This window comes from Juglans regia, chromosome 14 (genome assembly GCF_001411555.2).
Source record: "Juglans regia cultivar Chandler chromosome 14, Walnut 2.0, whole genome shotgun sequence".
Taxonomy (NCBI): Eukaryota; Viridiplantae; Streptophyta; class Magnoliopsida; order Fagales; family Juglandaceae; genus Juglans; species Juglans regia.
Genome location: NC_049914.1, coordinates 2,319,981 through 2,347,346, shown reverse-complemented (window position 1 = coordinate 2,347,346; position 27,366 = coordinate 2,319,981). Strand labels below are relative to the sequence as shown.

Here is a 27,366-nt window from a genome sequence, read left to right as displayed (position 1 = left end):
GTTGAGATAAATTTAGTGATTTAAGAGTTGAATGTTTGGATGTTAGATTCAAATTAAACTGAACTAAGTTGATTTCAATTCGGTCCAAATTTCAAACGGGACAACTTTTATAAGTATTTTTTTAAATTGATGGAATCACACAATAAAATGTATTCTTTTTTATAATTGGGGGACTTTTCCATAAATCAGAATAAACTGATTCGTTCTCCTACTGTTGAAAAAGGAAAAGGAAAAATAAACGAACCCGGTCGGACCGAGTGGAGTCACAGGCTCACAATTTCATAGAACCCGAAACCAATTTCGTCTGAAGAGGAGGAGAAAACATGGCGAAGGCAGGGCCTGATGCGCACAGCAACACAGCAGCAGTTCAAGCCACAAACGATGACGCTTCGGCCAGTAAACTGTGCGCACGCACTTTCGCACGCATTCATTTCTTCTTTTCTTCCCATATTTCTCAATTACATTCTCGATTTTAGGCCTAATTTTACTCCTAATTCTTTCACATTTGCGTTTTAGTTTTCATCTATATCTAAGAATATTCACCCCATAGTTATGGCTCTCATGAAACTTTTCATATTTTTCCTTACTTTCTGATTGGTTTCCGAGAAAACGGGGAAAAATGTCCAACATGTTTCCTTTTTCAAGTATAACTGGGTACTATTCTGATTACTAGCTTGCTTGGGCGTGAGACTTACTAGCTATTGGTAACAATGACTGGAGACTCAAGTACTGTTTTATTTTACATTAATACACTCATATGGTTTAGATTTTTTTCTTCTTTCTTAGGATAGTTCTACGGTAAACTTTCTAAATTTATCGTGTCTTTTTAGGATGTGTTACAGAATCTAAACCATTTAGTTAAAAATAATGGTTATGATTTTCGGAACTGGTTACTCTGAAAAATCTAAAGAATCTCGATCCGGTACATACATGCATGTGTGTCTGTGTGTGGAATCTCATGATTTTAATGTTTTAATAGATCATACTTGTTTACGATAGCGCTGGAGAATAGTACTAACCGTTACCTGTATGATAAAAGGTCATGTGTCAAGAAGGGGTACATGAAAGATGACTACATCCAGTTATTTGTAAGAAGGCCTGTCAGGAGATCTCCCATTATTAATCGCGGTATGATTTAGTAGCTGAAAAAGTATCGAGTATATAATTTTTGGCTGCTGATTATTCTTTTGCTTTATTATCAATTCGGCAAATCTCATTACTTTTGGTTTTGCATATGACAAGGTTACTTTGCCCGTTGGGCTGCTTTTCGAAAGCTTCTCTATCAGTTTCTTGATTGTCAAGGAGATATGGATGGAAAAGGTCACACAAAGAAGCAGATATTATCACTTGGAGCTGGCTTTGATACGACATTTTTTCAGTTGCAGGTGCCTGCTAATATATTTGAAACTTAATACCTTTTTGTCCTTCTGTATGCCTGTGCTTGTTACAATTGATTTGCACAATTATTTTGTAAGTTTTTATTTAGTTTATTAATTTTTTTGTTTAATTAAGGTTTGTGTCTAACTAGTGATTGGTTTTTTTTTTTTCCTTGTGTGTGGCAGGATGAAGGGAAAGCGCCGTATCTATACGTGGAACTGGATTTTAAAGAGGTGCAAATTTGATGATCCATAATTACTCCATGGGTTTGGTGGCACTTGCTTAATTTGTGGTTGAGTTTTTAAGAGAACATAGAATGTGGAAGAAATTCATGCTAACCTATCTATTACAAACAGTGAAACTCTTCTTTCACTTCACTAGACTGGAAGTTATTTGTTCAAAAGTAATGAACTGTTGCATACAACTTGATGTATTTAACTATGGTTATTTATGTCACGCAAGAAAGTTGCATGGTCATCTTTGGATAAGTATTTACATGGTCGTTGTTTGTCAGGTAACCAGTAAAAAGGCGACACTTATTGAAAGTTACAGTCAGTTGAGGGACAAAATTGGTGGAGCAGTATCGATCTCACGAGGTAAAGCCCCATGGTTATTAGTGCTGTGGATTCTTAGGTTGCGTTCTCACTTAATTTTGAGCCATTTTTAAATCTCCTAATTGCACTTTTCCTTTCCTTTTATGTATAACTGTGGTAAAGATGCATTTTTTGGCTTGGATCTCATGCCTAAAAAAGCACAGAAGAAATTGTGTTCACTCATTTTGCACTTCTCATCTATTAGCTGACATAATTTGCATATGTTGTTGGAGTTTCCAGTTGGTTTGTTTTATGTATCGATGCTAAGTGTGGGACGCTGCAGTGACTTCTCATTTGTGATGGGCTTGTTGGAAATGAATTATAGACTCTCTTTTAAGATTTTGTTCTGTGGTTGCACATGTAAATGCATCTGACATCTGTAGCTTAAGATCTTCAGATTTTGTTGGCCATATACAATTAAATACTTAACGTGTTCTGCTTAAACCAATTATTCATATCTTACTTCTCAGAGAAAGGAGAAGTGCTTAGTGATCACTACAAGCTACTTCCCATTGATTTGCGTGATGTACAAAAATTAGATGATATCATAGCTCTGGCTGATTTGGATCCCAGGTATGCAGATGGAGACAATTCTCTTTCTTTCTTGTTATATATTTCTAGTTCTTGATACACTTTGGAATTTTTGAGCAGTTAATGTCTTTTTAAGGCTTATGAATTTACCTATAGTCTAAAGTAATAACCGCAACATGCTCTAGCTATTTTCTTTTATCTTCTTGTGTTTTGTTCATTTAATCGTTGAAGCTCCATCATTCTTTAACTGTAGTGAGAACTATCATGCTATGGGGTTTATTCGGTTTCTGTTTACAGATAAATTATGATATTATATGCTCTGTTTTGTAATTTGAGGGGTTCTCCCCACTTCACAGCTTGATGAAATCTAGTTATTTTGCATTCATGCTGAGGGATGATTAAGTTGCTTCATTCTAATCTTGTTATCAGTCTGCCAACGTTTATAATTGCAGAATGCGTTTTAATATACTTGGATCCAGATTCATCCCAGGGTATAGTTGGCTGGGCTGCAAAAACATTTTCTACAGCAATTTTTTTCTTATACGAGCAGGTTTGCACCTCACAAACCTTGGAACCATTTGTTTTTCTGTCTGTTGATTGCTGTTCTTTCTTTACACTCCCGGGTCTTTCATATGGTTGCTTGAAGTAGTATGAAAAATATTTCCTTATGTACAGTTTCTCTTGTTTTTTTCCTTATAGATCCATCCAGATGACGCCTTTGGGCAGCAAATGATCAGAAATTTGGAGGTATGGAAATAATTTTTGTTTTTCTTCTACCTCTGGAAGTGGATTCATTTGAGCCCTAATGACGTTTGATCCCTTTGGCGACGGGAAAGATATAGGGCCCAGAGGATGCAATGTGAGTGAAAGATGCCTAGACGGATGAACAAAATAGAATGAGAAAAAAAGAGAGTTGAGAAATACCTAAGTGAGCATGCCCTAGGATTGATTATCATGGGCAAACTTTTTTTTTTGATAAGTAAGAAATTTCATTGATCGAATAAAACTAGGCAAAGCCCATGTACACGGGAAGTATACAAAATAGACACCTAGTTACATACTAGAAAGCTGAAAAGAAAGCAAAAACTCATGAACATTCCCTCCCTTTAAAACTATAGCAGAAAGCCATTGAACCAAAGAAAGTACAAAAAATTCCATAATTCTCCCCTAGCTCTCTCCTTGTTGTTGAAGCATTTCTCATTTATTTCCATCCATATACACCACAATAAGCACAAAGGAGACATCCTCCACGTCGCAGCCAGTTGAGAACTCTGATGATGCCTATTCCAGCATGCTAAGAGCTCCGCTACACTCTTGGACATAACCCAAGACAGCCCGGCTCTACTAAGTAGGCCATCCCATAACTCCCTTGCCACCTCACAAAGTAGAAGAAGATGGTCAATTGATTCGCTATTGTTTTTACAGATATAACACCACTCCATTACGGTAATCCCCTGTTTCCTTAAGTTGTTGGCCATCAAAATCTTTCCTAGAGCTGCTGTCCAAGTAAAAAAAGCAACTTTGGGAGGCAATGGAACTCTCCAAATACCCTTCCATGGAAACGCAATGGGCTGATAATTAGTCAGCACCTTGTAGAAAGATTTAACAGAAAATTTTTTACTCCTTAAAGGTTTCCACAACAATCTATCGCTCCCATTACCTCCTATCCTCTTGGAATAAAGTAGGCTGAAAAAACTTATCTCCTTGACTTTCCAATCTTGCGCATTTCTGGAGAAGATCATATTCCAATGCACAGAACCATTGGCTCGGCACAACACATCTGAGAGAGCGGCCTGCTGATTTCCAGACAATCTGAAAATACCTGGAAAAACAGAACATAAAGCACTCTCACCACACCATTCATCTAACCAGAACCTAATTCTTGTACCCTTTCTGACCTCAAAGTTAATATGTGTTGCAAACACATTCCACCCCTTTCTAATAAATTTCCAAAGACTCACACCATACGACCCCCTACCCTCCTTGGAACACCAACCCTCCCATTCACAACCATACTTCCGACCCATGACCATTCTCCACAACGAAGTCCCTTTCAATTGAAATCTCCACAACCACTTTCCTAGTAAGGCTTTATTAAAAATGATCAAGTTACGCACCCCCAAACCTCCCAACTTCTTCTGACTGCACACTTTTTGCCTATTCATAAGATGAAATTTATTTTCCTCACCCATGCATCCCAACAAAAAGGCTCTAAATAGCTTTTCAATCTGATTGGTCACCCCCACCGGTAAAGGAAATAAGGAAAGAAAGTACGTTGGAAGATTGGAAATGGTACTTTGGATGAGAGTTACTCTCCCTCCTTCTCTACAACTTTGTCCCAAATATTTTTTGCTTTAAAAAAAGCTCCCAAAGGGAGTCCGAGGTATTTCATAGGGAGAGTAGCCACTTTGCATCCCAACAACTCAGCTAGGAGGTTGATATTCGCCATCTCCCCTACCGGGACCAATTTCGACTTACCCAAATTCATAAGTCCCGAAACAGCTTTGAAGCACAATAGAACAGCCCTTGCAGCTTGAATCTGTTCGCTATCTGCATCACAAAGAATTAGCTTATCATCTGCAAATAATAAATGGGAGATGGATAAAGCCTCATTATTAACGTTACCCACTGCAAAGTTGGCAAGAAAATCCCCCTTAATAGCAGCCTCCACCATGCGACTCAGGGCCTCCTAACTACAACAAAGAGAAAAGGAGATAGCGGATCCCCTTGTCTCAAACCCCTCGAGCTTTGAAAAAATCCTCAAGGTTGGCCATTAATTAATACGGAAAACCGAGTGATTGAAACACAATATTTGATCCATCCACACCACCTATCCCTGACGCTACATCTTCTCAACATATATAGCAAAAAATCCCAGCACACGTGGTCATATGTCTTTTCCATACCCAGCTTGCAAAGGACTCCCGGAATGCCATCCCTCAACCGGCTGTCCAAACACTCATTTGCAATTAAAACGGAGTTCAAGATTTGCCTACCTCTTACAAAAGCATTTTGAGACTTGGAAATAATTTTTTCCATCACCAAGCTCATACGATTAGCTAACACATTTGAAATGATCTTATAAATCCCGCCAACCAAACTAATAGAACGAAAATTTTTCAACTCAATGGCCCCCACTATCTTTGGGATAAGGGCAATGAAGGTAGCATTAAGGGACTTCTCAAACTTGTGACAAAAATGAAACTCATGAAAAACTCGCATCACATTATCCTTTACTATGTCCCAGCACTCTTGAAAAAAGGGCAAGGAAAATCCATTTAGACCCAGGTCTTTATCTTTGCACATACCACTCACCACTTGTAGCACTTCGGCTTCCTCAAACGGTCTCTCCAACCATCTAGCTGATAAAAAAAAAGCCCATCCAGTTTAGGACGCCACACCGCAATCTCTTCGAGGAGGTCTTCATAATAATTCACGATATGGTCTTGGTATAGCCTTCGGGGATTGGTACACTGTATTACCCGATAGAATCACATCAATCACATTATTACGCCTGTGAGAATTTGCCATTTTGTGGAAGAACTTAGTGCATCTGTTGCTCTCCTTCAGCCATGTCATTCTAGATTTTTGTCTCCAAGAAATTTCTTCCAACAACACCACATTCTCTAACTTCGACACCACCTCAATCTTTCTCAACGCGGACAACTCTATTACCACCCCATCTTCTAAGGAATGCAGTTCATTCCAAAGAAGCCTTTTTTGCTCATCCGTGAGTCTAAACACCTCCATGTTCCACTTCTTTAAGTTTAGTTTAAGGGTTTTGAGTTTACTAGCCACAATAAAACTGGGGATACCATGAAAAGAATAAGAAGCCCACCAATCCCGCACCCTTTCCACAAAACCAACCGTTTGCAGCAACTTATTCTCAAATTTGAAGTATCGCCTACCCCCATGAATACCCCCACAATATAATAAGATGGGAAAATGATCAGAGCATACCCGTGACAATCTCTTATGGCTTAGGTCTGGATAATGTGTCTCCCAAGAAGTAGAAACTAGGAATCTGTCCAACCTTGACCCCCCTCGACCATTCGACCAAGTAGAACGCCCTCCAATCAGCTTTGAGAATTCTTCCATTGACCTTGTCAAGTAACCCCTCCCTCTCGCACAGGAAACGTACAACATTAAAGTCCCCGCACACAACCTAAGGTAAATCCCATAAATAATGCATACCCGCCAATTCCTCCCACAAAGAGCTCATTTCTCATACTGCATTAGGACCATACACACTCGCAAGAGCCCACCTCCACCCATCCTCAATGTTCTTGAAAGACCCAACCACAAAATAATTCCCAATACAGTCCTCTACTAACTCCACCACTCTCATATCCCACATCAGCAACACCCCTCTTGAAGCTTCCAGTGAAGCTAAGTAACTCCACCCCACACAAGAACATCCCCATAGGTTTCGAATAATATTTTTGTCGACATAGCACAACTTAGTCTCTTGAAGACATACAATATCAACTTTCCAACTGCGTATGAGGGATCTAATGCGAGGTCGCTTGTTAACATTGTTGATTCCCCTAACATTCCACGATAAGATTCTAGGCTTCATAAGATAAATGACTCCCCTGCCCCTTCAACCTTTCCCTCCCACTACTACTCTCCTTGTTATCATAATTAATAGAACAAGTCAATCTTTTCAGCTCTCTATCCTTTTTAGCTGCTGTCTTCAGCGCCGATGGTCTACCTGCTTCTATAGCAACTTAAAGGGCCTTAAATTGCTATTCAAAACCTTCACAGGAAATTCCCACAAACCCCTACAACTCCGCCACCTTTTTTAGCACCCAATTCGAGGATGTGGGAACTGGTGGAATGGCACATAATGGGGTAGGACTACCCGGCTCACCTTTGTCACCCCCTTTCTCACAGACCACCATCTGAAGGCCCTATGAGAAGCCACTTGAATGCACTGTATCACCGTCACCCTTCTGTGAGCCAATAGACAGCCCATCCTCCCTGCACCTCAACTGTGCCCTAGCAGACATCACCTCTGTTGAACTCCCCGAGCCACCCACTGCCTTGCCACTTGAGAGGGGCTGGTCACCCACCCATGGGACGAGCTCCATATTGGGTACCTCCGTCGTTGGGCAACTGGGTGTCGTTGAAAGCTCCTTGAGTTCCCCTTCAAACTCTACCCCAGAAACAGCCCCATCCTCTCGGCTGTGTGACTGCGATGGCCCACCAAGATGGTCGTCGGTAGCCATCGGTGGGTTTTGTGCCGGAGCTGGGTCTGACAAGCCATGTATCGGCGCCGTGGAGGAACTACAAAGTCTCGGGACCGAAATATCGGCCGAAACCTATTTCTTAGCCCTCCAGACTTTTTGGCCTAAGCCCCTCAACCCATACTTCGTAAATGGCCCAGCTTGAGCAACCTCCTTTGTATCTCCCCTCCCTTTCCTCCGACCCAAGCCCAGGCCCAACTGCATAACACCATTCCCCTCAATGCATCGTTTCATCCCCCTGATGTAATCCCACAGACTCTCGACTTTACTCTCCATTTCAGCCAATGTCTGCATCAACCATTCCTCATTCAGACCCCCCCTTCCTTGCCACCCCCCACACAGCACTGTGCCTCCTCCGAAATGGAAAAGCCTTTTGAACTTGGTAGGCTTACCTTCTCTACAGGCTTCGTGGCTCGAGGTGGTACCTTTTGCCCTAGGAGTACCTTGCTGTAAGGCCGTGGAGCTGCATGAAGCTCCATCGATGCTGGTGAGAGCAGCCGTGGAGGACCACCTCCTCTGCCATGCTCCGTCGACCTCCCTCCTCCCTGTTCCCACCCTCCCAAGCCTCCTCTATCAGGATTTTCTTCACACACACCAGAGAATGAGGCAAGTTCCTTCAAGGTATCGCCGAAATTCCTCCAGCCCTCTGCCTCCCATCATTCTGGCACCATTAACAACCCTCTCTTCTTCTCATGGCCAAACTCTGAAAGGGAAAAAAACCTGCCATGATAGTTTTGACCCCTCTGTACCAGAGGCACCTGCTTCCCTTTTCTACGGGTTCTGAGAAACTCAGAAGAACCCACTAAAACCACGCATTCCTTCACCACTGAAGCCAACCAACAAAGAGCTTCATGGTCAATAGAAATATACTTCACTACTCGTCGACTACACTCAGTGATCATCCACCACTTCGCATTTTCCTTCTTAAACGCGAAAGTCTTGTGATCAATGATAACTTCTCTGTAAGACCCCATCGCAACCACCCAAATGATAGACTAAAACAATTAAGCTAACCACCACAGAACAGCCTTACACCATTACCTCCATGGCATCAACTAAGAAATCCTCTACGAGAAATCCTCTACAAGAAAATATCGCAGGAGTACGGAGATAAAATATCGCATGTGTATGGAAAAATTTCATGCGGAATAATAACTAACTACACACCACTTCTCATGGGCAAACTTATAATTTCATTCACCAACCTTTACACTGAACAAGTCAGAATCCTAAAATACCAGAGAAGCACTATGATAGGTTATAAGTTTCATTCATTTTGGACACGTTATAGGTAAGGAGAGTGTAGGGATATTCTTGAGAGAGTAATAACTGATCCGTGGAACTTTCTTAGGCTGTGTGTACGTGATCAAGATTTGCTGCTTCCAATTGTGTTGATAAATTACAAATATTCTCTCCAATGCCACCTTTGACAAAGAAATATATATTCCGGAGCAGGATAGATAGGATGGTAATACTTGCGGATAGATAGGATGGTAATACTTGCCAGGCAAATTATGATGTTGGAGGCAAAAAGTTCGAAGCATGCTTGTTTAAACATTTTGGATCATCAATTACTCCACATTGTAACATTCTCTGATATCTGGTAAACTAGTGTCCTAGTTTCTGATTGAAACAGAGCTGTAAACTAATTCATTTTTTTATACTCAGTCTCTTCCTTTCTTAACTTATTTTTCTTCATTTGTTTCTTCTAGTGGACTTTAGTGAGTGGTTCATGCCATTGTATCAGATGCAAACTTACACAATTATGAATTAATATTCATGTTGCAACTGTTATATATACAATGGCATATAGAGATTCTTTTTGAGGAATTCTAGAAAGAGGTATAAGAGACATTGGGAAGACAATGTGTAGGGATTTTTTTTTGTTGGAGTTAGTGCGTTGTGCAGAGAGTGGGAATTTTGAAAGATGAGCTTGACTTGTGAACTTGTATTTTTTTCCACCCTGAGATGTTATAATTTTCACTACATCTGAAATGAATAGACTCATGAATTTTGGGGGTGGGGGGTTTGATAAATCTTCCCCAGAGAAGATGAGAATTAAGGCAAGGATTCCTTAATTTGAAGACTGTTTGTATTGATGAGTTTACACTTCATGGCATGTGTATCTATTTCCAAGCTATTCCCTAAAGGTTTAATCTATCAGATGAAATTACGACGCCAACCAGTGTCATGAAAATTTTATTCATACAAAAAGTTTCATCTGTATAAGATCCTTTGTTGCTTCTTTATTTCAGAGTAGAGGCTGTGCACTCCTAGGAATTAATGCTACACCGACTTTACTTGCTAAGGAAAAACTCTTTCTTGATCAAGGATGGCAGGTATATCATCTAATTTGGTGCGGTTGACAATAAAAATGTCTTCTTCCTATATAATTGTTTTGTATTGATTACTTAAAAACAATATTGATGCATTAAGGGTGAATACACTTAACATTCAATAAGTGAGCAACCCTTTTAAATGACAATAGAGAAGTCATCTAGCCAGCAAGATTGTCAGTGTAAGTGGTTGGATGACGATTAAGATTCTTCTAAATCTGATCCAATCCAGATGCAGTTATCAATACTACAGATGGTTATCTATTCTAATCTTAAATTTTATTTGTATTATCTGTATTGATGATTATCTGTATTATACTGCAGATGGCTATCTGTATTGATATATATATTTTTTTTCATATTAATATTTGAATTATCATGAACTTCATAAATATCTCAGTTCTGTCTTTTTCCACCACGCTCTGAATAACCGACTTGCTTGTTTCTTGATGGTTCTTAGAATTGATGAAAGTGCCATGGGTAGAGTCAAAGCTGAGAGTTTTCTCCTTTAAGATACAATTTTGTGCTCGGGTTTCTGACCTTAGAAATAATTTGAACGCTGTTAATTTTGCATCTGAAGAGATCAGAAATTCAGTCAAGTTGAAAAGAACCATGCAAACCATTCGTTTGCTAGGTAATGCTTTGAACCATGGAACTGTGAGAGTTGCTTCTCGTTGAGATTGGGTGGCTTGTGACTGCTTTATGACGGAGCTCGGGGTTGGTGTGTTTAGGATGGGTTTTTTGAAGGACATAGAGATAGAAGCCAAACTGTTTGAGGTGGTGAGGAATGGACGCCGTGTTATACTGACTGAGAAAGGTTGGAAAGATGTAAAAGTGATGAGTTTGGGGCTAGTGACAGCTCAATGGTTCTCTAAAGCTTTGGAGGAGAGTATGAAGATGGGGAGGAAGGAGTTCTACTCTGCTTACCGAGAAGGGGACAGAGGATATATCGCCCATCGATGCTCCAACTTCAGAGGTATTTTCATGGCCCTAGTGGAGTATAGTGGGGGAGATCATCGGAGCTTTATCTTCATTCCAGGGGACAAGGACGGGATGGGGTGGAGGAAAATAACAGAGGTGCTGAAGGAAGCTGGAAGTGAAGGTGGCCCTTCGCAGCTGTCTCCACCAATGACGACGGTGTATACGTCGCATTCTCGATCGTACAGGGAGGTGCTTCAAGGACAGATGGAGAGGCCTCGAGATGCTAAATGCAGGAGTGTCAAATCGTGTTAACAGGTAATATTCGTATCGTGTCAAGACATGTATATTATACTATATGGGTCAACCTTAACCCGACCCGTTAAGTTTATCGTATTAAAATATCAAACCCTAACACGACCCATTAACATAACAGGTCATGTCATGTCAACCCGTTTATGTAAATAAGTTGAACAGACTCGAAATTAACTTGTTTGACCTAGTTAAGTTTAGCATAATTTTATATAAATGTTAAAATCACAATATCTATAAAAAATATAAAACTAACTACAAGTCCAAAATTACAATCCAAACAATAAATATATCGAAATTATAATCCCAACAATGTTATTTTTAGGTATAAGGGTATAATTGTAACTTTAAATTTCTTAACGGGTCAAATAGGTTGGCCCGTTATCAACCATTAAGCAATTATGTCTTAACGGGTCAACTCGTTTTGACCCAAACCCGTTAAGGTTAAACTCTAACCTGCTTTTATCGTGTCGTGTTCGTGTTGGGTTAACGGGTCATGTCACATATTTCCACTCCTAGTGAAATGTGGTCAGAGACGTGAGGGGGGTGGCAGGGTCGTGATGGATCTGAATGAGGAAATTCTTCTTCAAGCTGTGTCTGGAATGGAGAAACAGTTGGGAGTTTTGACCGATAACTTAAAATGGATTAAACGGTGCGTTAAGAGGAAGGGGGTTCAACAGCTGGGTTCGGGCCTGGGCTCTGGATTTATGGGCTCAAGTGCAATGGATCAGGGCCGGGATAATGGGCTTAACGATTTTAATTCTGGAGGTCAGCTGAAGAGTAAGGAAAGGGCTCTGGGCCCAGTTGTTGGGCCTCAGCCCATTGGGAGGCTTACACTCCTTCAACACACATGCCCAGTATGGAGGAAGAAAGAACAGGGGGAGCTGGGCCTTCGGTGACAGGGTTCGAGCCACCATCGTCAGCGACAACGTCGGCGGCAACAACCCTCGTCGGCGATGAGGGATATTGCAACTGCGATAGCCTCTGTGATCCTGAAGTGGTGACGGCGCATCCCCACCCTCGGAACTTGCACAGAACCACGTGATGGTGGTCGTGGGTACATCCACGATGTTCTCTCAGAAGCCTAGTCCGTTGGAGGGTGAAGTTTTAGTCAAAGGGGGTGCGATGTGTTTCGAATCCTCCCACCGGCATACTAGATTTGGAAATATCACTGAAAAATGGTGGGGGCAACATGAGAAGTGAGGTGTCCCCTTTGGGGGGGGGGTCAGAAGGTGGGGATCTGCAGCTGGCTGTTTGTGAAGGGATCTGCTTCGATGGGGGGGATGCTGACCCAATATGCATGCTCCTTCCTAGCCCCAATACATAAAGGTTCATCTCGGAATGGGTGTTTAAGAAGGTTGAGGAGAAGCAAGCTTGTGTTGGGGTCTCTTGCATAGGATTTGAAGAACAATTCAGAGCTCTTCTTGTGGCCATTGAAGCTAGTAGATCGAAGTCTGCCACAAACAGAGATAGGGAACTTAAAAGGCTCAAATGTTCTATTAACTATGAAACAAAGGAGGGAAGTGGCGGAAGAGATAGATTGAAAGGGAGGGGGGCCACTATTGTTCATGAAACCTAAGATCCTCTCTTGGAACGTGTGGGGGCTTAATGATCGCAATAAGTGCCTTCGCATTAAATCTCTATTGCGATTGTGGAAGGTTGATGTGGTGTGTTTTCAAGAAACAAAATTGTGGGTCTTTGATAGAAGAATTATACGACGCTTATGGGGGTTTTCGTATCTGGGCTGGTCATATTTGGCTTCGTCAGGAGCATTAGGTGGCATCCTCCTAATGTGGGATAAAATAGTGGTGGAGGCGGAAGAGGAGTGCGTTGGTATTTTTTTGATTGCAAGCCGTTTTAAAAATGTGATAGATGGGTGGGAGTGGGCTTTTGTAGGCATTTATAAGCCTAACATGGATAGAGATAGGAGAAGGCTTTGGGAGGAATTGGCGGGTTTGTATTGGTTATGGGAGGTGCCGTGGTGTATGGGTGGAGACTTCAACATCACTCACTTTTCTAGCGAACGATCGGGGAATCATCAAACCTCCTTAGCCATGGAGGAGTTCTCGAAATTCATTTTTTATCTAGATCTTATGGATCTCCCCATGGTTGGTGGCGAGTTCACTTGGTTTAATAGTCAGGGTTGGTCGAGATTGGATAGATTTCTTGTTTCTCCTTCGTAGGAGGCCCATTTTCTGAAATTGTGTCAGAAGATGCTTCCCCGTATCTGCTCAGATCACTTTCCAATCTTGTTAGATTGCAGGGGGAATCCATCGGGGACGCCGGTACTTTAAGTTTGAAAATATGTGGTTAGCAAAAACATGGGGCTACGACAATTGGGGAGTTCCGTCCCATCAACCTTGTGGGTGGAGCATACAAGATCGTTTCTAAGGTTCTTGCCAACCGACTAAGCCTAGTATTGGAAAAAATTATTTCGAAGCCTCAAAATGCCTTTTTTTGGGGGAGACAAATTCTAGACTCGGTCCTTATTGCCAATGAGTGCTTGGATCATAAGCTGTGGGAGGGAGTTCCTGGTATTCTATGCAAGCTCGATATGGAAAAAGCTTATGATCATGTGAATTGAGATTTTCTTATATACTTGCTAGGGAGGTGTGGTTTTGGTGATAGGTGGATTTCTTGGATTCAACATTGTATTTCCTCCGCTCAGTGTTATAGTCATGGAGGCACTTGGTCGGATGGTAAAGGCGGCTGTTGGAGGTGGCTTTCTTTCAGGAGTTTCGGTGGGTGATGGTATTAATGGCTCTATCTTAATTTCACATCTCTTGTTTGCAGACGATATTCTTCTGTTTTGTGAAGCTGATCATGGCCAGATCCAATCTCTACGAGCACTCTTATTATGCTTTGAAGTCATGTCAAGGCTTAAGATGAATTTGAGTAAGTCCAAGATGGTTGCGGTGCCCAGTATCAACAGCTTGGCAAGCCTCTTGGATTGTAAAGTGTCCTCGTTACCTATGAAATATTTGGGCCTTCTGTTGGGAGCGACTTTTAAGGCTAGAGCTATTTGGGACGGGGTTGTGTAAAAAATAGAGAAAATGTTGGCTGGTTGGAAAATGATGTATTTATTGAAAGGGGGTCGCCTCACATTACTAAAGAGTACCCTAACGAATCTTCCCACCTATTTTTTATCTTTGTTTCCTTTGCTGCAGGGGTGGTGAACAAGATTGAGAAATTATTCCGGGCCTTCTTGTGGGGAGGAGAAGAAATTTCATCTTGTGCATTGGGATAAAGTTGTACCCCAATCTTGTATGGGGCTGAGAGTGCAGCTTGAAAGCTTTTAATAAAGTTTTGTTGGGGAAATGGTTATGGAGTATTTGGGGAGTCGTTGTGGAAGAAATTATTAATTGTACATGGGCGCTTAGGGGATGGGTGTTCCGGTGTTGGGGAATGTGGGCTTATGGAAATATATTAGGAAGGGATGGACGAGCTTTGTAAGTCATATTCGTTTCGTGGCTGGTGAGGGTACCAGAATTAGGTTCTGGCATGATGTTTGGTGTGGGGATTGCACTCTTAACACAGTTTTTCTAGCTTTCTATCGTATTGCAGCTAACAGGGATGCTACTTTGGTAGATGTGCGGATATCATCTCATGGCCCTCCCTAGTGGAATATCCTCTTCATTCGGGATATCCATGACTGAGAGTTACCCTCTATTTCAGATTTTTTCAGCTTGATATACTCCACGGGGAACACCATTGCACAGGGGGATAAGATGCAATGAAGGTCTAATGGTAGCAAGAAGTGTACAGTCAAGGCGTACTACAAATTATTGAGATCACAAGCTAATGTTTATTTCCCGTGGAAGAATATTTGGAGGTCTTGTGTGCTTTCTAAAGTAGTCTTCTTTGTATGGACTGCGGCTCTTGGGAAGATTTTGACTACGGACAATTTGAGGAAGAGGGATTGTGTCGTGATGGATTGGTGCTATTTGTGTAAAAAGAATGGAGAATCTGTGAACCACTTACTATTGCTTTGTGAGGTAATTAGGGTGTTGTGGGATGAATTTTTTAGAAGAGTCGACGTCGCTTGGGTAATGCCTCTGAGGGTGGTGGACTTATTGGCCTACTGGAAGGAGCTTCAAGGTAGTTCTCAGGTGGCAGCCGTGTGGAAGATGATTCCGTTGTGTATCATGTGGTGTATCTGGTTGGAAAGAAATGAGTGGTGTTTTGAAGATGGAGAGCATACAATGGCTGAGCTTCATAATTTTTTTGTACACACTTTAATGCTTTGGTTTTCAGCCATTGTTCTTAATGGAAACAATGTGCATGACTTCTTATCTTTAATTTCCTGATCTTAGAATGTATTTAGGTGTTCTTTTGTATACTTTCTGTGTACACGGGTTATGCTTATTTCATTCGTTTCAATAAATTTACTCTTACTTATAAAAAATATATATATATTTTGCACAAATCTTTTAATAGTAGCCCTATATATGCCTCTTTGTTTACCATTGATTTTTCCCCAAATGCTTTCAGTTCTTTTAGTTTTAGATGTTACCAAAATTTTGGGTTTACTAAAGTTCATTCAAATTTGGGCTTTCTTTCAGTTTTTTTTTTTTTTTTGGTGTGTGTGTTTTTAACGTTATCTGTTGAGGATTAATATCTTGCATTTTTTTTTCCTTATGTCAGTGAATCGATCCTCTATTGTATTAATGCTAATAGTTTGTATGTGGATATCAGAGGGCAGTTGCTTGGGACATGCTGAGAATATATAGTGATTTTATTGAAGCTCAAGAAAGACGAAGGTATTTACTCCATAAATCTTGTGAGATTATGAAGTTGTTCATTCTTGATGCAGGGGTGGGGCCGGATGTGGGGAGTGACCCATTATAGTTAGGTTATGGATAGTTGGCATATATTATTTACATATTCTTATAATATCTCAGCTAGAATTCTGTTTTCTTGACAAAACATCCTGAGAAGATTTGTCTGCACTTCTAGAAAAAAAAGAGATTTGTCTGCCACTCTCATAGAAGTGTAGCTTGGATGTGTTAGCTAGAATCTGTAAGTCGTGCTTCTATTGTCTAGTTACAGACTTCATATGTTAATGTACGTAAATAAAATTTGTTCATATTTGCAATTCTTGAGACGTCAGTTTGTGAGTGAATAATCACTGTAAAACACACCCACCGTTGCAATTTTGTAAGCAAGAGTTGTGTGTAGTCGTAAACTTTTCATTGAATCTAAGTTGTTATTCTCGAGCGAAGGGATAAATATTTCTAATGTGAGCATCCTTGAAGGTAGAATCTTAAAACTTTTGATTCAGTTAATTAATGCCTGTGCTTTTATGTGCCATATCTACTGGTGAATGAGTCCTATAGTGGAAAGGAAAATCTCTGCTACCAGCCTCCTTTAGGAACTTTTTTTTTCCTGCTTTTAGCTGTTCTCTAATCTCTTTGATTTGATAATTATTTGAGTTGTACCCGTATCCTATATTTTTGGGATAATTGAATCACTTCTTTACGAAGTCCTTAAATTTTTTGTGCCTTGTATAAAAAAATGCTCTTATGTTTTTGGTTTCTTGAAGGTTGTAAAGGGCACTTCTTTCCCTCTTTTTTGCCTATCGTTCCTTCTATTATTTTTTCTACGCTTCAATTGAGAATCTCCATTCTTTCTGAAATATTCCTGGAAGATGCTCATCTTTGATGTCTATTGATTAGGATTGAACGGCTGGAATTGTTCGATGAATTTGAAGAGTGGCACATGATGCAGGCAAGTCAACCCGATCTTTATTATTAAATAGAAAGGCAGCCAAGATTCTGTGTAGGAACTGAATGAAGTGGGTGGGCCTGGAACAGATAGAATTGGCCCACAGAGAGAGAGAGAGAGAGAGAGAGTTGTGAGGCCAGTGTGTTCAAAGTCTGTAGGACTGGTCGTAACCAACAGTCAGTTGTTTTGGGTTACAGCCGTGTTAGTTGAGTGACCCATGCTACCTACCTGGTTGCCATTGTCAATATTATTATTTTCTGCTATTGTTTTGATATTTATTCCAAATTGTTGATTTTCAGGAGCACTACTGTGTGGCTTATGCAATCAATGATGCCATGGTATGTCTTAACATTTCCTTAGTCTGGCTTTACATCTTGGTAAAGGATATGTTGCATTTGCACGGTTTTGGAGTTCCCTGGCATTAAAAAAAAGTTTATTTATTTATTTATTTATCTTTCATTATCATCCATGAGATAAATTAAATAATCTATCAGTTGGAGCTGGCACTGCATGTTAATGCCTTACCCGTTTGATGGTGTACAAAAGCTTGGTTTGACGAGTTTTTTGGACCATCCTACGGCATATATTATCACAAAAGTTCAATCAAGGATCAATATTTGAATTCAGCGGACTGTGTTTATTTTCGTTTCAATTTATTTACCAAGTAACTACAGGAGGATGGGTCCCGATTCTTTTGTGATAATGTAGCTAAGATACATTAATCATTTTATGGGTTTTGATTCTTTTGCCAGGATTTCATAGCAAGATATGTCATCACTTCCTTTTTCTGTCTTTATCTATTCTTTTCGGAGGGGTGCATGCGGTTTGGGTGCCGGCTCTGCGGGAGAGTTTATATTGGTCAGATACACAAGATTGCCTGACACTTTACTGTTTCCCTTTCATGTTTCAGGGTCTCTTTGGGGATTTGGGTTTTCCGAAAGACCAGCAACACGTGCTTAAACTCTCGTCATCTCCCCCATGAGAGCATGGAGATTCACTATTAAATCCAAGTTTGGTTAAACTATTAGGATCAGTGAAGCAAGTGATGCAGGCACGTGCCAGGTCTACGAACTTGGGGTTTGTCAGGTAAAAACAATGGTCTGGTCTTGCAAGACTCCAGAAGGATTGTGTTTTATTTGTTCTACTCGGAATACAGATCCATTTATTTGTCCTTCATTTTGTTTTATTATTATTGTATATATATTTTGCTAGCTATTTAGCAAAGAAACGTGGCGGGCTCCACTCAGCTCCAATGATGACTCAATTTATTGGGTTGTGGGGTCTTTGCATGGTTGTTTCTATATTAATGTGATTTCCCTAATTTTCTCGCATCTCCTTGTTTGCCCTTTTTGTTTGTTTATATTCTGCTGGGATGACCTCAAGCGCCTATGAGAATGGCCGATTGTGGAAGACGAAATGCGGCATCGGGGGGACAAAACCGGTAAGATCCCGAGTAAAGCATGCCCTCACACCCCTAAGATGTGTTGGCCTTGGTGTAGGAAGTACGACTAGGGTAAGAAAATTAAGGGCTAGTTTGTGTAGTGGATTATTTTGAGAATATTACTCTACTATTTATTATTTTATTATTATTTTTATATACTTTTTACTATTATTCACTATCTTATTATTACTTTTTTATTATTATTCACAGAATATCTGAGATCACCTCATTATCCAAATGTAATCTAAGACTGTTCACGTGGGTGTAAGAACTAAGAAGTACATAAAGGATGAGGCAACAAAGTGGAATTTTTACATCATTTAGCAATTTGTTTTTTCAGAATAGGTAATTTAAAATTTCGAGAATCAAGATCACGAAGAAAATGGCATGGATTGTGTGCTTTTGTTTTTGTATTTTTTAGAGAAAAATACTCTTTGCACACTTTACCTACCAGACAATTAATACATGACATCTCAAACAATCAAAATTATCATATTGAATCTTTCAAGTTCCAACTATCAAAACTAATTGATACATTGCACTTCCTAGTTACTAAAAATTTAAAAATGTCATCAGTTTAATTCAAGCCCTTAAAATGGTGAAAATTAGTGACATTGACATAATCTAATTCGTAAGATGTTATCTAATTGGAAAATGATAGGGATCCCGCTGGGGGATCCCGTTCATTTTCTCACTATTTTCTTTTAATTTTTTTTATTTAATGATTAAGAAAATATTATTAAAAAATAATATTATTAAATAATATTTTCTTAATCACTAAGTAAAAAAAACTAAAAAAAAAAAAAAGCTAGCGGGAAAATGAATCCCCCAGCCCTAGCATTGTCCTATCTAATTAGTAATTTGACGATGCAATAGATCGGAGTATTCTGTTATTATTTTGGACATCGATCATAGATGTTGGGAGTGAGTGAGTCAAGGCGTTTGGTAATTTTCGGACCACCTGAAACAAACAGCATTTTACGAAATGCAACGCCAATGGTAAGTTTAGTTTAGAAAATGGATTTAATTGGTCGAGTGGTTGTCGTTTAGGACTTTTTTCTGAAGCTTCTTTTGTCAGTTAAAGCTAATGGTAATAAAATTCATTATTCTTGAGCCATTATCTTTGACATGGAGCCACCTCCAAAGAATCCCGAGGTATGTGCGAGAGAATTGAGTAATTTGGCGCCACGACAAAAGTAACACTTTGTCAAGGAATGTTGGATAATTTTCATGATCTAATATGAAATAGGGGACTAATCTAGTCCTAGTGTAGTAGCAGTACCGGTACCATACCCTAATAATAATAATTATTATTATTATTATAATTATAATTATAATGGTACACAGTGCCTACCTTTTTAGAAGATAACATTCCCATTTGATCGTTTTTTTTTTTCTTTGGATTTCCATCTTACAGTACATGCCCACGCCTCTATTTCTCTCTCAACCTTTTGGTTGTCTGTCTGTTTGGCTTGGACTTTTGATGCTTATAAAACCCAATTTTATTGTTGAACCGAAGCTTTTGTTCACTGTTCAGACAGCAGATTTTAGATTCTGCCATTTATAATATATATATATATGTGTGTGTTCCCTCAAAGTTGAGGAAAATCTTGTTAGGGTTTTTTGTACTTGTGCTCTCTGATGCAGTTTTGTCACATTGTTTCTATATTGTTGAAGTGATTTTGGGGTACGACTAACCGTACTAGAATGGAGAAGGCAGGCACCTGTTCTTTCTTGGTCCTGTATTTTGAGGGTAAAATCATAAATATACAATACTTTTCATAATATATTTTACAGTCATGTTTTTAAATAATGGTATTATTTTAAAATATATGATAAAAGTAATATCATTTTATAAAAATATCTTCATTTTACCTCATTTTACAATGATGTGATGTGAAAAAGTGTCGTGAAGAGTATTGTGTAGGTATTATTACTTTAAATCTATTTTACAGTAAAAATAATTATACAATCTGATAAATCACATCAAATTACGTAAGATTATTTTTATATAATTTATATGTAACTAAAGTATTTCTCTTCCTTTTATCATCCCGCATACTTTATATAATTGATCCGCTCCATCTATATAGGTGTTTGTTTTTCGGTAAAGCTTTTATCTGAACAAGAAGAAGAGAAGAAGAAAGTCTTTTCTTTTCTTTGTTTTTTTTTTAAAATTTTTTGAAGAAAAAAAGGTGATTATGTGGTGGAAGGATAATTGGGGTCCAGGGAATGAGACAATGTGGAATGGAAAGATTGGGCCAAAAAAATTAAAAAGAGAACCCTTTCACCGTTTTCAATCTTCTGCCTTTCACCTCTGCCTCTGCCTCTTTCCCTTTTTTTTTTTTTTTTTTCAAAAGGACCCACTTATTGCGGAATATCTACTTGTATCTGACTGTGTATGCTTTCAGTCTATGCTTTTAAGTTTTACCTTTCATTCTTGCAAATACAGCCCTTTTACAGAACACAACAAAGAAAACAGTGGGGATCTACAGCCAGTGGAGGCTTTTATAAACGATCAACTACAACCAAGCAGCCATGCCAATAATTCCATCTACCATATCATAAACCCAACACCATAATTCCATCCTTTTAATACATAAATAAATAAAAAACAAAACAGTAAAATGAAAACCATTTTCACGGCAAAAACAAACAAAAAAAATCCAGCAATGCAATTGCTGGACTTGACTCAAAATCAAAGCAACAAGGCCCCCACCACAATTCTAGGCAGTCTTCTCAATTCATATTTAATTAAATCCAAATTAACATAAAATATTAAAAAAATAATTCATTATTTTCTGTAAGATAATTAGATTTGAAAGTGATTGACCTAAGCAACTTATTATTATTAGATTAAGTAAACTGCTCCCTCACTAAAATATTACTAATTCAGTGAGTTCACTCACCAGTGAAAACAAATCCAAAAAATAAATAAATAAGGCAAGCAAACTGCAAAGAGAAAAGCTTCTTTGTCGTCCTACACCGCTGGTCAAATTATTATTATTATTATTATTTATTTTAATAATTAAAAAAGTCATTTTAAATATATTGATATGTTTTTTTAAAAAAAAAAATATTTAAATATATTAAATTAAAAAAAAAACTACCGCCAGCGTTTACCGAAAGGTATCCCACAGTACACCAGAATCCAACCATATATTAAACACCTCTCTCTCTCGCTCTCTCTCTCTCTCTCTCTCTCTCTCCAATTCGTTCTCACTCACTGAGGCACTCGTTTTTCGCCACCGCCAGCAACACCACTCAAAACCTGTAATTCGATTTTGTATTTACGTTGATAGACAACATATACTATATATGGGTTGCGCAGCGTCGAAGCTCGACAACGAGGACACGGTGCGGCGGTGCAAGGAGCGGCGCCGCCTAATGAAAAACGCGGTTTACGCTCGCCACCACCTGGCCGCGGCGCACGCAGACTACGTCCGTTCCCTGCGCCTCACTGGCTCGGCACTCTACTCCTTCGCCAAAGGCGAACCGCTCTCCGTATCCGACCAAACCCCGGCCGTCTTCCTCCACCCACCACCTCCACCAACTCCCTCCAATCCCGTCCCCCCACGTGTCCCCTCCCCCTCCCCTTCCTTCCATCAACCACCGCAACCGCCTTCGTTGTCTCCCACTACCGCCAGCTCTAAGCTCCCCCACATCCTCTCGTCTTCTGCCACCCCTACTCCTCGAAGAACCACGTCGTTGAAGAAACCGAAACCGAAGCCGAAACTCCCTCACATACTCTCCGAGTCGAGCTTTGCTAGTTCCTCTCCGCGAAGCGATTTCTTCCCCACTGCCTACCAGGCCAACTCCACCTACTCCAGCACTCCGTCCCAGGCGTCCTCCGTGTGGAACTGGGAGAACTTCTATCCTCCCTCCCCTCCAGACTCCGAATTCTTCAACCAACGGAATACCGAGTTCCACAGTGGAAGAGTCGACCGTCCACAACAACACGATTTGGACCAAGACGACGACGAGGAACACGAAGGAACCGAGAGAGAGTACGATTTCTTCGAGAAAAAATACCGGGAGGAGGAGACCGAGCCGGCCACAGAAGCAGAGCGAGAGCGAGAGGAGGTTCACTGTAGCGAATGGGGGGACCATTACAGCACCACTAGCTCTTCCGAAGAAGAAGAACTGGTGGATGACGGCGACGGGGATTCGAGATCCGAGATCGGTACCCGGTCGAACTTCGGCGGGGCATCGTCGGTAGCTGCGGAGACGGAGCCTGAGCCTCCGCGGAAGTATCCGACGATGATGAAGTCGGAGGACGTAGGGTCATCTGCGGGGAGCTATCGGACCGGGGAGAGATCATCGGATAACTTGAAGATGGTGGTGAGGCACAGGGACTTGAAGGAGATCGTGGAGGCTATTAAGGAGAATTTCGAGAACGCCGCTGCGGCCGGCGACCAGGTTTCGGAGATGCTGGAGATTGGCAGGGCTCAGCTTGATCGGAGCTTCAGGCAGCTGAAGAGTGAGAGACTTCCCCTTTTATTTTAATTCTTAATCATTTTATTTCGAATTAAATGTTTAATTACCGAGAAAATGTAGGAAAGATTAATTTCCCTCCAACTATCCCAAAATCTCAATAAATTCGATCCAAAACCCTGTCAAACCGGTAAACTTAATCACGAGCAGTCAAATTTTCCCTCATTTTTTCTCAGCACCCAAAACTGAGAATTAAAAATTTAGATAAGGAGCTTTTGATTAACAAATGCTGACTAATAATCTGCAGAGACAGTGTACCATTCAAGTAGTGTGTTGAGCAACCTGAGCTCGAACTGGACCTCTAAACCGCCACTTGCGGTTAAATACCGGATCGACGCGGGCTCGCTCGATGAACCGGGCGGTCCAAAGAGCCTCTGCTCCACCTTGGAGCGGCTCTTGGCCTGGGAGAAGAAGCTCTACGAAGAAGTCAAGGTAAACAATTTCTCCCTCAATAACCCTAATATTATTTAACTAATCCGTTATCAAATATTTTTTTGGGTTTTTTTTTTTCTTCTAAAATTAGACTATTTATCATTCAGCATTGTTTGAGAGTAATGCGAAGTCTATAAAGACAATTAAAAAATAGACTCTACATGTCATATGTTCAATTATAAATAAATTTTAAATCTTACATACCACCGCGAAATACGAATCATATTTTAAAATACATTTTTAAAGTTTTTATATTTTTATAGAAGATTGATATAACGTTGTTAGATAGTAGATACTGCCACGTAGAATAATGTAATTACACAAGAGTGGAATAATGACGGAAGTTTGTAGATTTTTTTTTTTTAGAAATTAAATTTGCAGTTATAGAATTTGCCAACGCACACTCATTTTAAAAAAAATAAATAAAAAAATAATATTTACAGTCGTGGAATGCGTAAGTACTGTATAATTTTTTTTTTTAAAAAAATAAATAAATATGAGATTTATATGATAAAAAACTAATTTAACAATAGATCGTACTCTTTTTAAAAAAGATTACATAATGCTTAAGCATTCCACTACTATATTTAGTATTCTATTAATTTTTTACATGGCGTTTAAACATTTCACTTAAGTAGAACTTATATAAAAAAAATTAATTTATTAGTGATAGATTTAACTCTTTTTTAAAAAAAAGTACGACTTATGATTCTACCTAACTTTATTTTTTTTTCAATGTATATTTTTTTCAATAGAATGAGATTGGTGACTAGGATATGCAGTCCCATGTTTGTAGCGTAAGCTTCCCGCAATATCCGTCTATATAACGTAATTGCCCTCGTTTGCTATTTTGAGATGTAGTGTAAATTGACGATAATGCACCTGATAGGCAGTGGGAATCTTGTAGATTAATTAACTTCTGTTCGTCTCTTAATGACAACAATGCCTTCCACCAACATGACTTGCTATATACATGAAACGCATTTGATTTTTTTTTAATGGAATTTTTTTATCTAAATATTTGGTGAGTATTTAATGAACCCTTGAGGACAAGGAACACTGGGTTATCAAAAATTGTCCGCTCACCGGAGAGATATAAAATATGTATTGTCTATGAAACTTTTGGAATTAAATTTCTTGACTTTGTTACTTATCAAAGAAAAAAAATCTTGACTTCGTTATGTGGCTGCAACAAAGAGCTTTTATTCCCCAGAGTTTACTATCATGAACGGCAAGTAATGTCTAAATTATCAAAAGATGGAAGTGTAGGTGATTTAAATTGGCACGAGGTTTCACGTGTGGTTATGCTCATTTTCTGGGCACGTTGAATGATGAATATTTGCTGTTGCATTTAATTTTTGTTAAAACTATATGGTTTTGAAATCAGTAAGTGCTGATGTGGGTAACAATTTATCTATGAATTTTAGTCCAGAGAGGGCGTGAAGATTGAACATGAAAAGAAGTTGTCCACGCTGCAGAGTCAGGAATACAAAGGAGAGGATGAAATCAAGTTAGACAAGACCAAGGCTTCATTAAAGAGACTGCAGTCACTAATTATTGTCTCATCTCAGGCTGTCTCTACCACATCAACTGCAATCATCGGTCTTAGAGACTCTGATCTTGTTCCCCAGCTTGTTGAACTCTGTCATGGGTAATGTCTTCTCTTTCCATTTGTTTTGGTGAATTTATTTCTGTGCATAGAAAGACATGACAATGAGAATGATTCACATATTGACTGTCGCATTAAATTGTGGTTGGTGTATGACGATAGGATCACTCCTAATGCTGGCAGTAACATGATCAAGATAAACACGTAAACTCAATTGAGTGATTTTTGTGTTTTAAATACCAAGAGGTATCTTGTTTTAAATACCGAATATGTGGTTAAATTCGATTTCTGAGTTTTTTAAATTTTAACCACTATGACATGCCGAAAGATAATGAAGATTTTTAGCCAATTAAGAAATTGTTGAATTTTTCAAGGAAGTATGGTAGAGTTGTGCATTTTGCTATTACGCATGGTCTATGATGTTAGAGTGAGCAACTTTCACATTGAGGGTTTGAATCTTGACTTTGGTACTTTAATTGAAGCATTGTGATCCACTGTGCCACTTGCTTCTTCTCCTCTGTAACAACATGTGCTTTATTGTACTGGACTTTTTCAGTTGCTGATTACCTGTTGAAATTGGACAGTGGCCTTAACTTCACCTCTCCAATTGTTTTTTTTTTTTTTTTTTTTTGTTGAATCTGTAGGCCCTTTTGGGGCCAAGCATAATTGATGGGTGGAAGTAGGTACGCTAGACTTCACTGTGATGTGTGACCCACAATTGTCTGTTTCTAGAGGAATGGACTGGTTGCTAGACGCTGATTAACCCAAGTCTAAAAAATCATTGTTGTCGTTATACCAAACTGTGAGTAGTGCTGGTATGGTGGCATTATGATAAAGCACAAGGCCACTATAAATAGCATGATGATTACGGGATGACTCTTGTAGGAGCAATGTTGGTTGGCTATTAATTTTGCCATTCTTTTAAAATTATGTTAATGCAAATGATCAAAGAGTCCCATGTACTGCTTTTATATGAGATCCTTCTGTTTCTTACCTGTGGGTCCTTTCTGTGGTAGCTTCTAGCTATGCTGTACAAGTGGGACTTCTTGGTAGACATGCGATTAGAACTATATTAGAAAACCTTAGCTTTGGTGCCATATGCGAGTAGATATGGGATATGGGATATGTGATGAGCAGCATGTAGGCATCTAGCTTGAAATAATGAACTGACAAGTTGGGACACGTCTTTATTTTGTGCCATACTGTGTGCAGGTTTATGTACATGTGGAGATTAATGAACCAGTACCATGAAGTTCAGAACCACATTGTGCAGCAAGTTCAGGGCCTTGTGAACCGGTCAACCAAGGGTGATGCAACCTCTGAATCACACCGGCAGGCAACTCGCGACCTTGAATCATCTGTTTCTGCCTGGCACTCCAGTTTCTGCCGCCTTATAACATTTCAGCGGGACTTTATCCATTCCCTCCATGGCTGGTTCAAGCTCACCCTCTTACCGGTTAACAATGACAACACAAATGGCAACAGTGAAACCTCCGAAGTATATGCCTTTTGTGACGAGTGGAAGCTTGCCCTTGATCGCGTTCCTGACACAGTTGCTTCTGAAGCTATCAAGAGCTTTGTCAACGTTGTTCATGTAATAACCTTAAAACAAACTGAAGAGCTCAAGATGAAAAAACGTACTGAAACTGCATCAAAGGAGCTTGAGAAAAAGGCTTCATCTGTTAGAAACATAGAAAAGAAGTTCTACCATTCATACTCCATGGTAGGTATTGGGCTTCCTGATCCCGGACCTGAAAATGGGCAGATGTTGGATGCCCGTGACCCACTTGCCGAGAAGAAATCTGAACTTGTAGCCTGCCAAAGACGGGTGGAAGACGAGATGCTGAGGCATTCCAAAGCGGTCGAGGTGACGAGAGCAATGACACTAAATAATCTTCAGACGGGATTGCCAGGAGTTTTTCAGGCATTAACCAGTTTTTCTGCGCTATTTACAGAGGCACTCCAGACAGTCTGCATCCGTTCCTACGCAATCAAATAGATTGCATACGATCATTCTGCGCGCCTGGGTGTCTGAGGTAATTGGGAATCCATAAGGGCTGGTTTTTTTTTTTTTTTTGGCGGGCTCTTATTATTGTTACTGTTATTACTTATTAGTTTTGGGTGTTCTTTTCTACTTGTAAATACGAGGAATTTTGTGATTTTGTCGCCCTTTTTTTTGGCGGAAAGGAGAATGTCTTTGTATAGTAAATTGCTGGGATTGTTGTACCAGAGATTGACAAATTCTGCAGATGAATAAATATACGCCTTCTACTTTCTGTAATGAATAGTTTATTATTAAGGGATATAACCGGTCCGATTAGGTCTCGTTGTAGACATATTTTAGAATTGA

General features: G+C 39.6%; 2 protein-coding genes across 2 annotated transcripts; both read left to right on the top strand.

Moving 5' to 3' along the window:
- The first annotated feature begins 234 nt into the window (after positions 1 to 234).
- Positions 235 to 18,370, top strand: LOC109016645 (leucine carboxyl methyltransferase 1 homolog). The gene is made up of 13 exons (XM_018999040.2): positions 235 to 403; positions 1,040 to 1,128; positions 1,243 to 1,385; positions 1,563 to 1,610; positions 1,892 to 1,973; positions 2,441 to 2,543; positions 2,931 to 3,051; positions 3,201 to 3,248; positions 10,006 to 10,089; positions 16,012 to 16,076; positions 16,992 to 17,043; positions 17,340 to 17,378; positions 17,951 to 18,370. Exons 1-13 carry the CDS (start codon positions 324 to 326, stop codon positions 18,020 to 18,022), a joined length of 1,026 nt encoding a protein of 341 aa, XP_018854585.1. The 5' UTR covers positions 235 to 323; the 3' UTR covers positions 18,023 to 18,370.
- Positions 18,371 to 21,662: 3,292 nt separating this feature from the next.
- On the top strand, positions 21,663 to 27,297 carry LOC109016656 (nitrate regulatory gene2 protein-like). The gene is made up of 4 exons (XM_018999048.2): positions 21,663 to 22,961; positions 23,223 to 23,407; positions 24,835 to 25,058; positions 26,229 to 27,297. The coding sequence occupies exons 1-4, from the start codon at positions 21,800 to 21,802 to the stop codon at positions 27,013 to 27,015; spliced, it is 2,358 nt and encodes a 785-aa protein (XP_018854593.1). The 5' UTR covers positions 21,663 to 21,799; the 3' UTR covers positions 27,016 to 27,297.
- Positions 27,298 to 27,366: the final 69 nt, after the last annotated feature.